This window comes from Prinia subflava, chromosome 2 (genome assembly GCF_021018805.1).
Source record: "Prinia subflava isolate CZ2003 ecotype Zambia chromosome 2, Cam_Psub_1.2, whole genome shotgun sequence".
Classification (NCBI taxonomy): Eukaryota; Metazoa; Chordata; class Aves; order Passeriformes; family Cisticolidae; genus Prinia; species Prinia subflava.
In genome coordinates, this window is record NC_086248.1 from 87131327 (window position 1) to 87143349 (window position 12023).

Sequence of the window (12023 nt, forward strand, 5' to 3'; positions counted from 1 at the left end):
GATTTTGGATCAGTTCCTGGAGAGGGCTGTAGTGAGAAGGGTGCAGAAATCAAATAAAACCAAAAAACAGATTACCAGGGCATTCCAAGGAGAGGTTGTCTAGACACTTTGATCAGTCTCAGCTCAACTGAATGTGAAGGAGAATTGCTGTGATTGTGATAGCCCCCAGGTGTACAGGAAAGCTTATTAGACACCTGAGAAGGGGAAGGAGATTAAGAGCAGGTTCAGAGCTGCTGTTAATGGTCTGTTAAGGTGCAGACAGGTCCTGGCCCTCCATATCAGTCTCCAAGCTGCAAGGACTATCTGCCTGGCAAAAGCTTTGCCTCTCAAAGATGTCTAGCTGGGTGTGAGAGATGGAGAAGCATATCATGGGATAGCTGAGGATAGCTTTTTGTAGTGGTAGACCTTCCCTGAAGTTTGCTTCTTGAGATGGAAACTCTGAATGAGAGGGGTGGTTTAATGCCAGCTGTCCTTCAACACAAGCAGTGCTTGGGTTCAAGCAGGCTTCTTTGAGGCTATCCTTTGTCCTTCAGCTCTCCATCAAGGCTACAAAGGCTTCCATTGCCCTCACGCCTGGCTGCAGTTGTTTGCATCAGGAGTCAAGAAACTCCAGACCTTGGGCTTTTCACTGCCAGTTGTTGCTTGTTTGCCACCCCATATGTGCAGAGAGGATTTATTATTTATTTTTTTCTTCTGACCTGCATCCTAAGCCATGGAGAACCTGAGCACTGATAAAATGTCGTAGTTGTGTTGTGCCCCAGTCCTAAATACTACTGGTAGAGTGTTTTCTGGGGCAGTGTGAGGTCCTGCCTGCTCTGTTTCCTAGCCATAGAAGAGCAGAGTGTTCTCAAGGACATGGTAATGATCATGCTTTGGATTCACAAACACCTCATATTTGTAATCAATTCACAGAATCTTTCCAAGTAGGTCCCTACTCAAACCAGCCATGAACAAGAACAAATCACAAAAACTATGAAGCTGTGCACAGGCAGCTTTCTCAAGCTCTGAGGTGTCCCTCTTTGTGCTTTTCCAGCCCCACCTGCTCTGAAGCTGTCTGTCAATGAGACTCTGGTGGTCAACCCTGGTGACAACATCACCATGCAGTGCTCTCTGACGGGCGGCGACCCACAGCCAGAGGTGGTTTGGTCCCACTCTCCTGGCCCAATGCCTCCCAACAGCCTCGTGCAAGGAGGCAACCTCACCATCTGGAGGATCCGTGTGGAGGACTCGGGCTACTACAACTGCACGGCCATCAACAACGTGGGGAACCCAGCAAAGAAGATTGTGAACCTGCTGGTGCGGTGTAAGTTGCTGCTCTTCTCTGAGCATGTGTTTTCAGGGAGCGGGGGAATTGCATTCCTCCTGGCTGTTCTTGTACAGCTGAGGGCAAAAGTGATATTTAGTAGTAATTAATATTCTGGAGAAGCGCCTGTGTGAGTTTCTCTGCTCCCTGACCAACGGCTGTGCAAGCAGCGCTTGCAGCTTCATTCTGGGCTGTAGCATTATCCTGAATTGGATGGTCCCAGGCTGCCAGATATGAGGCCCTTGGGACATTTTGTGGAGACATAAGTGGGAGAGGTTCTTTGGGCAGATTTTGCATGGAAATGTTGCCTTCCTGAGGAGCAAAGAACAGTTTTTCTGTTCCCTGCGAGATACTTTGATATCCCTAACCAGTTTTGTACTTCTGTTCATCTCAGCCATGAAGAATGCCACGTTCCAAATCACTCCTGATGTGATCAAAGAGAGTGAGACCATCCAGTTAGGCCAGGACTTGAAGCTCTCATGCCATGTAGATGCTGTCCCCCAGGAGAAGGTTGTCTATTCGTGGTTCAAGAACGGAAAACCAGCCAGGTTCTCAGACCGGTTGCTCATCACCCGCAATGACCCCGAGCTGCCACCTGTGACCTGCAGCTTGGAGATTATTGACCTGCGATTCAGTGACTATGGCACCTACCTGTGCGTGGCCACCTTCCAGGGAGCACCCATTCCTGACCTCAGTGTGGAGGTGAACATCTCCTCAGAGACAGGTGAGCCTCTCTCTGTCAGATGGGGACCCCAGAGGAGTGTTTGGCATCACTGGCTGCCCCACAGCCCATGCCTCTGGCTTTTTTGAAGAACCTCACATGCATTTCTTGAATGCTAGTGAAGAAAGGTCTTACATCCTCAGGCAAGCACTTGGCTCAGATTGGAGATGAGTAGTAGTTACAACTTCTTTGTCAGATGTTTGATGTATCAAGCACATCTTCCTTTATATTTTATCCCTATGAAAAGTCCAAAGTGCACTCCAATCAAAACTACAGAGACAGCTTTACAGTGTGATTGTTCAAACAAAACTCCACACCGTGAAAGAAAGAAGAAGTGGTGGTATTTCAGCAAATTTCAAGTGTCCCTTTGCCTAGAAGAGAGTAAAAGAGAAAGAAAGATGTTCTTTCTTCTCTTTGGCATTGTTTATGAGGAATGTACCTTTTTTCAGAGTTGTGTCCAGGATACAAATTCTGTGAAGCCTTAATGTTTGCTGGATTGCAAATGCAGTCTGTCTTGGGCGCTCTCTGTAGGAGTCCCAGTGTTACAAATGCCTCCCCCTAAAATCAGGGTCAGAGCTTCACCCCATGGCTCAGTGAGGACAGGACAAATATGTCAGTGTTTGTCAGTCACTTTGGGGACTAAAATATAGAGTCTCAGGGCTGTCTTTCTGTTTCTGGGGAAGTGGTGGGTCCAGCTGTGCTCTCCACTACATCCATGTCATTGTGCTGCCTTTCCAGGACCATGAGGGTACAGGACATTCAGCTGCCCACTGATTTTGACCTGCACCTTCACAGAATGTGACTTTTCAGTCCCTGGTTGTGGTGGATCCACAAGCCAGGCTGATCTCACTCTTGATTCTGGATGCTGCTCACTTCAGCTGCCCAGAGAAAAGTGCTTCAGCTACTGCTGATAATTTAGGAAGCCCTTGTCTCCCACTAGAAATACTGAGGCCAGCCTGCTCCCTATAGGATTGCATCTAGTTGTTGTTGGCAGCCTGGAGACTGAGCCATGACTGTGCCATGTATCCACTGAACACTGGAGAATGGTCCTTCTTTCTGTAGACAGCCATGGAAGGTGGGACCTCTCCATGTCAGCCGACACCAACCCTGTTATACCGACAGGGAACAAAACCGGGGGAACTCGCCAATCCTGGTGCAAAACTGGCTCTCCCAAACTTGTGTGGCTGATACCACCTGGAACAATTCATTTTGCCCAAGATCACTAGATGGCAGAGTGCAGTTGTGTTTAACACTCCAAGGGCAGGAGGCTGAGGAGAGCTGGGAGACCCTGGATGACTCCACCAAGAGGCTTGGCAGTGTCTGCCAGTGCAGGTGCTGGTCCAAGCACCAGCCAGTTGCTGCCTTAAAGGAGGTGTCTGTGGTGACAGGTTGCCCTGTGCCTGTCTGGAGGAGGGTGAGTCCCTTATGCCTGTGTGGATGCTGCCAACGAAGAAAAGGAGGGCAGCCCTGGGGCATTTTGAAGCCTCTCTTTGGCAGCCTGGGCTGGCAGGACTGCTTTGTGTCCCAGGGAATGAAAACAGCCATCCCTGCTGGAGGAGAGCCCTCCATGCAGCAGCCAGGGCTGTCCAACATGTAACATACCCACAATCAGCACCGAGCCACCTCCAACATGTGATTCCCATATAAAACACCAGGTTTTCCCCAGACCACAGGATCAGAGCAAGAGGACAGCAGCAGTGGCTCCATGTTTCCCCACTAAGCAACGCCTGAGCTCATCAAAGTCTCTGCCTCCACTGAGCAGCTCCAAGGAGACAGCTTTAATTAAAATAAAAAAAATCTTCAAATGCAATTTACAACTTTACCTGTGGAGAAAATTGCTGCACGCCAGGTGAGCGGCTGCCCGCAGCGTCAGCACTGGAAGTGCTGCCGTCCTTTCACACCGTGCAGGACAGGGTGTGATGAGATTCCCCAGCCCACAGGAGACCTGCAAATTGAAAATGCGGCCTCCCTGTTGCATAGGGAGGTCACTGCAGAGGGAGATAAGGCTGGATCCATCCTAAATTTGTTCATAAAGAGCTGCAGGCTGTAACATGTACAATTACCATAGCACACTCTCCCTTGCTGGAGCTGAATTGAGCTAATGTTGGTCAAACCAGCTTGTTACAGCTTCTGGAGTCCTATATTTTGATTTAAATGGAAACGAAGTACATGGCCCTTGCATTTATGGAAGTGTCAATCCAAGTGTTGCCACTGTCAGCAGGAAGGGCTAAAAAAGGAGCTTTCAGAAAAGATTGTGACCATACTTACTTCAGCTGAACTGTTGACTCTAAAGTCTAACACAAATAAATTGTCAACATTACGTGTGGTTTAGCACAAAAATCCCCTTCCTGGGTTGTTGGTGGAATTGGGGATATGAACAGCAAACCTCTTCCCACTGACATCTCTGTACCCTGTATTCACTGGATTTCTTTTAAGCTTTGTTTATCAGCAAAGTTTTGGTTGTCAGTTGATAGCTGGATATTTCTTGGAGTGTTACTATGCCTTCAACTCTAGCCTTGGCAGCAATTCTGCTGGGTGAGCTCTTCCCAACCTTGAAGGGATGCCAGGAGTGATTGTTGCTGGAACCGATCTCTCGCTCAGATAAGCCAGAGGTTTATTATGTGAGAAATTCACAGTGCATTCACCAATAAAAGCAAAATTGATAATAAAAGTAAAATGTGGAATAAAAGTAGACTAAGCAAAGACACCAAACAGAGCTGACTCCTTGCTGTGGTTTAGGAACAAACAGGGATCTTGGACCTCTGAGAAGGCTGGAGATGGGATCTACAAGCACCTGTCCTTTAAGTCTTGGTTTTGGTCTGACCTGGATAAGGTTCCTAGATACCTTGACAGATAAGACTTCTGGTTTTGGCCAAAAGACTGCAGTTCCATCTGAGAAATTCACTGACCAGAAATTGAGAAATGGATCAAAGAGGGGTTTGCTTTTATGTTCCTTGATGCTATCCCTGCTGCTGGATAGCATTTTGCAAACAGAGGGATGGGAGCCTGGAGTCTGCCCCAATACAACTGGCCCTTGCCATTGATATTGGGACACACTGTTGGAAAGGCTGGAATCCTCCTTGGTACCCTGAAGCTCCAGACCCTGTAGGATAACTTGTGTGGATGGTGTGTTCATAGAGGGGTTGCAGTGTGTCAAGTGGAAACCTCTGGAGTTCAAGGCTGGTGGTGTGACTCAGCCAGAAGCATCTGAAGAATATTCCTTACTTGCTGGAAATGCAGTGTAAAGTGATTCCCTTCTTGTCTCTCTTTCAGTGCCGCCAACAATCAGTGTCCCTAAGGGTCAGTCCACCATCACTGTGCGGGAAGGCTCCAGGGCTGAGCTGCAGTGCGAGGTTCGAGGAAAGCCGAAGCCACCCATCCTCTGGTCCCGGGTGGATAAGGACACCCCCATGCCTTCAGGGACAGTGACAATGGAGACGTACGATGGGAAGCTGCACCTGGAGAGTGTGAGCCGAGAAATGAGCGGGACCTATAAGTGTCAGACAGCCAGGTACAATGGATTTAACATCAGACCCCGGGAAGCCCTGGTGCAGCTCAATGTGCAGTGTGAGTATGACCATGGAGTGCCTGCCTGAATGCCTGTGTACACAAAAGCCCAGGGGCTAGGCATGGTTGACCTTTCTTTTGGGGCTGAGCAGACACATCTCTTTTGTCTGGGGACCTTTGAACAGTTTATATTTAACTGGTCAGGCTACAAGGCTAAGGGCAGGGCACCATATGGCAAGCATATTGCAAGTGGAAGGGAGAGGTGTTGTGTGTGTTTGTGTACAATGGTTTCTATTTCTGTGTCAGGGGATGAGTGCAGCTTTACCAGGTGTGTTTATGTGCATTACATGTGTGTAAAATACCTTTAGGATATGTTAGTAAGTTTGTAAAGTCAAGTGCTCAAAAGGTAGAAAATGAATGTTGTTCAGACCATTTCCACGCCTCGATGCTTTCTTCAGCTTAGTTACCCCTGGATATGCCTGAATCATTTTGCCTGAAAGGCAGTGCTAGGTACACCTAACAGGGAGTGTATCCTCACTTCCAAATGGTTTTCATGCGACCAGGCTGTGAGTAACAGGAAACTGATTCTTAGCAGGTGCGTGGGGTGATTTCAGCTATGGGTGGTTCTCGCAGCCCCAGTTGAAGGCAGTATTTGTACACAGAGGGTGGGATGCTGCATTGGGTGACATCTCCATCCTTCCCCTGCAGTGGTTTCTCCCTCCAGAGAAGTGACTGCCTGCTCAGCTCCCACAGCCATTGAGGTGTGTTTTGACATGCAGCAGTCTGTGCTCTCACTCTTACGAGACTTCAAATCAGACTGGGGGAAGGCAGCCAGATAAAATGCCTTGGCTCTCCCTGCAGATCCTGTCCCATTAGTAGGGTGTGATTGTTGAACACTGGCAGAGTACTCTGAGCAGCACAGATCTGACAGGTGTGGGGTGGGCAGGGAACAGGTTAATTTACACCTGGGCATGCTGCTGTGGGCTGTGAGTGACGAGCCCCACACACAGCACAGCAGCACTCATTAGACATGCTGCCACACTTCTCCCAGGCTCTCTCCCCAGGAATAAGAGAAGTGAGACCAGAGCAGACAACCTGGCTGAAACCAACCAGACAAACTGCTCACAGATGTGAGCTGCTGGGAGCACAGCAATAACAGAGGTGTGTGAAATCCTGCAGGCACTTTGAGTATTTGAAGAGCCTTTTTTAAAATTATCTCTGTCTATTCAGAAGTGTGGCAGGCCTAGATTACAGGATGAGATAGGGAAATGTGTGAAGATTTCCAGGCAGGTAAGTATGTGTGGAGAAGCTTCCCTTAAGCAGGGTGAAAATGTGCATCTTGGTTTGAGTTGTTCAAGAAAGCAGCATATTTCAGTCATATGGGAGTTGGTGGGACATGGCAGGGAAGGTAACTCTTGGTCACATCAAGAGACGACGAGAGATACAGCAAAATTTCACTTGGGAACAAAGAACCGTCAGCCCTGCTGGTGCCCCTGCTTTGGTGTTGCTGTTTGAAAGCTGTGTGGACCTCGCTTGACCCTCACTGCCCCTGCAGAGGGAGCAGCAGTGCTGGACTTGGGATGAATTCAGTCTTCCTGGGTGGTCTGGAGGGGGATCTCAGACCTGAACCTTGGGCTGAAGGGGAAGGACAGATTCCCCATAGAGAAAGATGGTAGGTGCAAGCCAGAAGCTGTCTGGGATGGAGACTATGATGTGACCCTCAAGAAAGCAAAGATGTGATGAACTTCTGTGTAAAGAGTAGCTGAACATCATCTTCCTGTAGCTGTTCCCATGGTGGACAATTTCAGCTCATAAGCTAAAATCACAATAGTGATTTTGCCCAAGTAATGGTGGTGTAATCCATGTGCCAGCTCATCCTAACAGCTCCCTTCAGCCTTGTCAATCAGTTCTGTGCACTCTTTGCAGAAGCTGGGTGCATGCTTTGTAAACCTGAGCTGTATCCTCCTGCCTGGAAAGCATGGAAGGACTTTATGGTGGCACTGCCTGTTCTGTGCCTCAGCAGGCAGCTTTGGTTTCAGTGCTGTCAATCGCTCCTTCCATTAGTACGAAAAAGAAACTGCAAACCAAGAAAGTAGGGCAAGAATTGCCCTCGTCCCTTTTACAGCCTCCTCCCTTTCCCTTCATGCAGAAAATAGATCCAGGAACAACACAGTCCCTGTTTATCCCCCTCCTCCTCGTTCATGCTGCTGGAAGGATGTGGGTGCAGCAGGGGCTGCTGTGGCTAATTGAAACACCGCTTTCCAGCCTGGGCAGCTCATTAGCTCGGTGGCTTCCTCTGGAATTCTCATCTTGCTGGAAATGGGGATCGTGTGGCTCCTGCAGCCCCCGTGATGAGCGCTGGTGTCAGCCCGTCGGGGCGTCCGCGGGGCCGCGCGTGTGCGCGCATGCAGGGCGCTGCTTGCAGGCCCCGGGAGCGGCGCACTCCGGATGCTAATGCGGCTGTTTCCCTGCTTCGCTCCAAAGCCGAAAGTTGCAAAATCAATACAGCAGATCTGATTAGATGTCAGAACCTGTTTCTGTGCTTCCCCTCTCCCTTGGTTTTCTCCCTTCATCCTCATGCATGTAGTGCCGTGTTGTAACAAACTAGTCCAGAAATAGGCTTTTCCAACTGCGCTGCAATAGTGGAAAGAGAATAGGAAGACAAAAAGAACAAGTCAGCTGTCAAAAAAAGGTATTTGGACTTTTTACTATTTTTTGTGTCTAGAAAGCAGAAAAAGTTGCTTTTCTTTTTGTATTTAGAAAGCAAAAGAAATTGCTTTTCTTTTAGCTTATGAGCTGAAATTGTCTATCATCAGCTCTCTGACAGGATGGATGATCTGTTCCCTGGACTTCTTGGTCTGTAGTGTAGAGCTTTGAAAGATTAATAAATTTATGAAAGTCTGTGCAGCCTTATATCTCTGTAGTTAAGATGAAGAAATGTATAATGGTTAGAGCGAGAGACTGGGCTTGCCAGAACTCCTGGGAATCTACACTTGGATTGGCAATGTCTTGTCATTTTTTCCTGTATCTTCAAAACAGGAATAAAATTGACCCATCTCATCAAAGATTTGTGGAGCATAATAAACATAGCACGTTGATGTCTTGAAATAAAAATATTAATGGAGTGGCAGAGTGTTGTTAATAATATCAATGCTATCACTGATGCTGTTATCAAGGCTTTTTTTCAGGACCAGGTACTTGAGAAAATCCCAGCAGAAAAATGAATCCTCTGCAGAGGGATGTTTAAAATCAGGGCTGGGCCACCCTATGTAGGGGAACTAGTCTAAGGCTGTGAAACACACACTGGGCTGGGAAATATGCAGCAGTCTGGAACACAATAGTGTCATTTGAGCTGATGTGTGTGAGAAGAGGAAAGAAAACGTGCATGTGGGGGTCAGTGAAAATGATGCTACTTAGGTACTAATTTAGCAAGCACGTAACAAAAAATTGAAAGACTTGTATTAGCCATTTCATCTGAAAGACTGGTCAAAACAGTATTTCCAGGAATTACAGAGGTTAGTAGTGACTCTAAGCTCTGGCTGTTGCTAGAGGTAGCCCTTGAGGTGACTGCCTTACCATGGTGAATATGACATTTGCTCTGTTAGAGCCTCATAAAACAGTATGGTGAAAATTGCAATCTTAGTACATTTTCCTGCTTGAATAATATTATGTCAGCTCTGATGCTTTGCCAGTCCTGAACAACATCTCATAAACTAGTGCACAGGTCTGTCCAAGTCCAGCTCAGCCCTGCACTCCTCATCCCACCTGGTCCTCCATACGTCTGCTCCCATTTTTCTTGCAGGTGGGTTTATCCTCCTACACGGGACTCACTACTTGCTGTCTCAGGCCCACACTTGACCAACTGAATGGCTTCTGCCTCTTTGGATAACCATCAAAGCCTGCTAGAAGAGCCCCTGTGTCTTCTGTTGACTTGTTGATTACTTCACCAAGTTCTGAAGATGAGATAAGCAGGTTTTTGCTGCTGCCATTTTTATCTTTGGCAGAGATTTTGGTGTCTCTGAGTGCTCGATGAAAGAAGAGCAGGAGGAAAGGGGGATAGTTATGTAGGGCTGACTTTATTTTTGGTCGTCAAGTCTGAAAGTTGGCCTTGTTTCCCATGTTGGGATCACACAGCAGGTGAAATCTTCCCAGGAAGAAAGATTAGAAAAGGAATTAACCTGAGTATCTCCTTCCCCACAATAACATGGCCTGTGAATTTTTTCCTCTTCTGGATCTAAAGTAATGGCCCACAATTATATGTGATTGATTTCCAAAGGGTTACACTTACTGCCATTAGATAAAGTTCTGCCACATTAGGCAGCAGGTGGGTTATTGTGCTTTATCTTCAAAGCATAGTGAATGTTAGGTGTAAAGAGGAAAGCAGACTGGCATTTGCTTTGGAGGCATGGTTAACAGGACTTCAGGAGCCATTTATAGCCCTAGACACAGGCATTGCTTTAGGGCTGGTGACCAGCAGGTCTGGCTCTGCCCTGACGTGGAAGACTGCCAGAACATGTCCTGCTGGGGCATCTGTTGCCATAGTCTCTTTAACTAATGTTCAGGTGAGCACAGATATGTTTTCCTATTCAAGCTCACACACTGGCAAATGTTATTCCTGGTCACACACTGTTGACTCATTCCTCTTTAAAATCCTGCTGAACCCATTGGCAGTGCTGTACATCAGGCAGGCGATAGTCAGCATCAATTTCCCCTGTTATCTATGTAGCAAACACAAGAGCGGGGAGCAGGGGAGGGGTGATACTGTAAATAAGTAAGAAACATTGCTGTATCCATGCAACTGGAAATGGAAATGCATTAAACTGTTTCGATCAACTGTTGAAGCCATAGCTCAATGTCAGCGCTTCTTGCTGGTGCCCTGCCCCCTCCTGAAATATAAGCTTGGATATTAACTGCTCTCTTAAAAGTGCTCTTGAGACATGTTCTGGGCATGCAGATGTTTTTGCAGAGTGGCTAAGACTGAGCTTTTGGCTCCTAAGAGATCCCTGCAGCTCTCCCTGCTATGAAGGGAGTCTAAGAGAAATGAGGCTGTCAGGGGCCAGAGCTGACCCCCCTATCTGTGGCTGAGCTGGCTTATCTGTCTTGCTGCTTGGCCATGTGAGCTGCACTGTGGAGCCATCTGCTAAGAATTTTAGACCTGGTTGGTTTAATGTCTGAGTGTATTTATTTATAGTGACTGTTTTGTTTTTCTTTGTTACTTTCATTGTTGGAATTCATCCTGATACCCTCCTCCAAGCTGAGGAGCACAGTTTAGGAGCTAACTTGGGGGCAGAAGATGGTTTTTCTGCTCTTGTAGTGGCTGGAGCTTTCCTAGTCTTTCATTCATGTTTTAGTATTGCTGTTCTCCGTGGCACAGGTCTTGCTGCCAAGAGAGGGAAACCTCAGGCTCTCCTGCCAGCTAGAACTCTGGTGTGTTCTGGTTCATTTTACATCATCAGAGGATTAAGAATGAACTGGTGTTCTGGGGCAAGTGTGTCTGTATTCAAAGCCAAAGGAAAACTGCACCTTCTGCAAGTTCAGTGTTTGCAAACTTAGAGATTTTAATTGGTAAAAAGAATAAAATTATTCATAGCCATGGGCGTGATATTGAACCACCAGTCTTAACAAAGCCTGACCTGGTAGTTAGGTTTCACTTTGATGGAAATCCTCCCTGCTTATCCCTAAATAAGTTGTATAGAGCTTTATGTGACTGAGCTGAAGGTATACATGTTATTTCTGCATTTCTCTCAATACACAGCACCCCTCTGCTCTCTCTGTTAAGAGCAGAGGATTTCATTCCTGATTGTCAGCACACTCTTTCTTCCAGTACTGTGTTTGGGATTGAGCTCCTGAGAGCTCGTGTTCGTGCACGCAGCCCTGTCCTGGGCGATGCAGCATTAGGATTGCTCACTGCCTCCCCAGTGCCCAGGCTGCTAACAGATAATTAGAGTTGTCAGTCTCAGGACAGGCTGAAGTTCTACTCTGTCATGGCTGTAAGCCCAAATGGCCACATTCAGAGCAAAGTAACAACTACAGAGATTTACAGCTGGCCTCAGATTTGTTATAACAATTACCATCTATTGGTCCTGATACATGGAGTCTGGGACTTAAATCAGTTTGGGATTGGGTCCTCACATGGGCTTGTACCAAAACTTACCATGTAGGACTGCTTGGCCCTACCCTCCTGCCAGCCTTATGGCATTAAGGGGCAGATAGTCTGGCAGGCTAAGGATGCTTAACTAAAGCTTTTTTCTTTGGAACATCTCTATGTTTATACAGCAAAGCCCCAGTACTCCCAGTGCTGGGATTTTTTTGTAGCATTTGTCATATGCAGCTTTAAAAAAAACCACAAACAACCCGTATTTCACAGGGTAAAGCAGTTGTATGAATTTTGCTGGTCTGAATTTTTGTCATCAGTGTTTAACAGTTTTTGCAGAGCTGTGGTCTCTTCTCTGCTTGCTGCCTTGTGGGGAAGGTTCCCACATGCTGCCACTC

General features: G+C 47.2%; 1 protein-coding gene across 3 annotated transcripts in view; it reads left to right on the forward strand.

Annotated features, from left to right (window-relative positions):
- MDGA1 (MAM domain containing glycosylphosphatidylinositol anchor 1) overlaps positions 1 to 12023 on the forward strand; it is a 152694-nt gene that overhangs the window by 65735 nt on the left and 74936 nt on the right. For all 3 annotated transcript variants that reach the window (XM_063390872.1, XM_063390870.1, XM_063390871.1), the window contains 3 exons: positions 1034 to 1303; positions 1698 to 2027; positions 5298 to 5591. In XM_063390872.1, coding sequence (XP_063246942.1) covers positions 1034 to 1303; positions 1698 to 2027; positions 5298 to 5591 — 894 coding nt within the window. The remainder of the gene's footprint in view (positions 1 to 1033; positions 1304 to 1697; positions 2028 to 5297; positions 5592 to 12023) is intronic.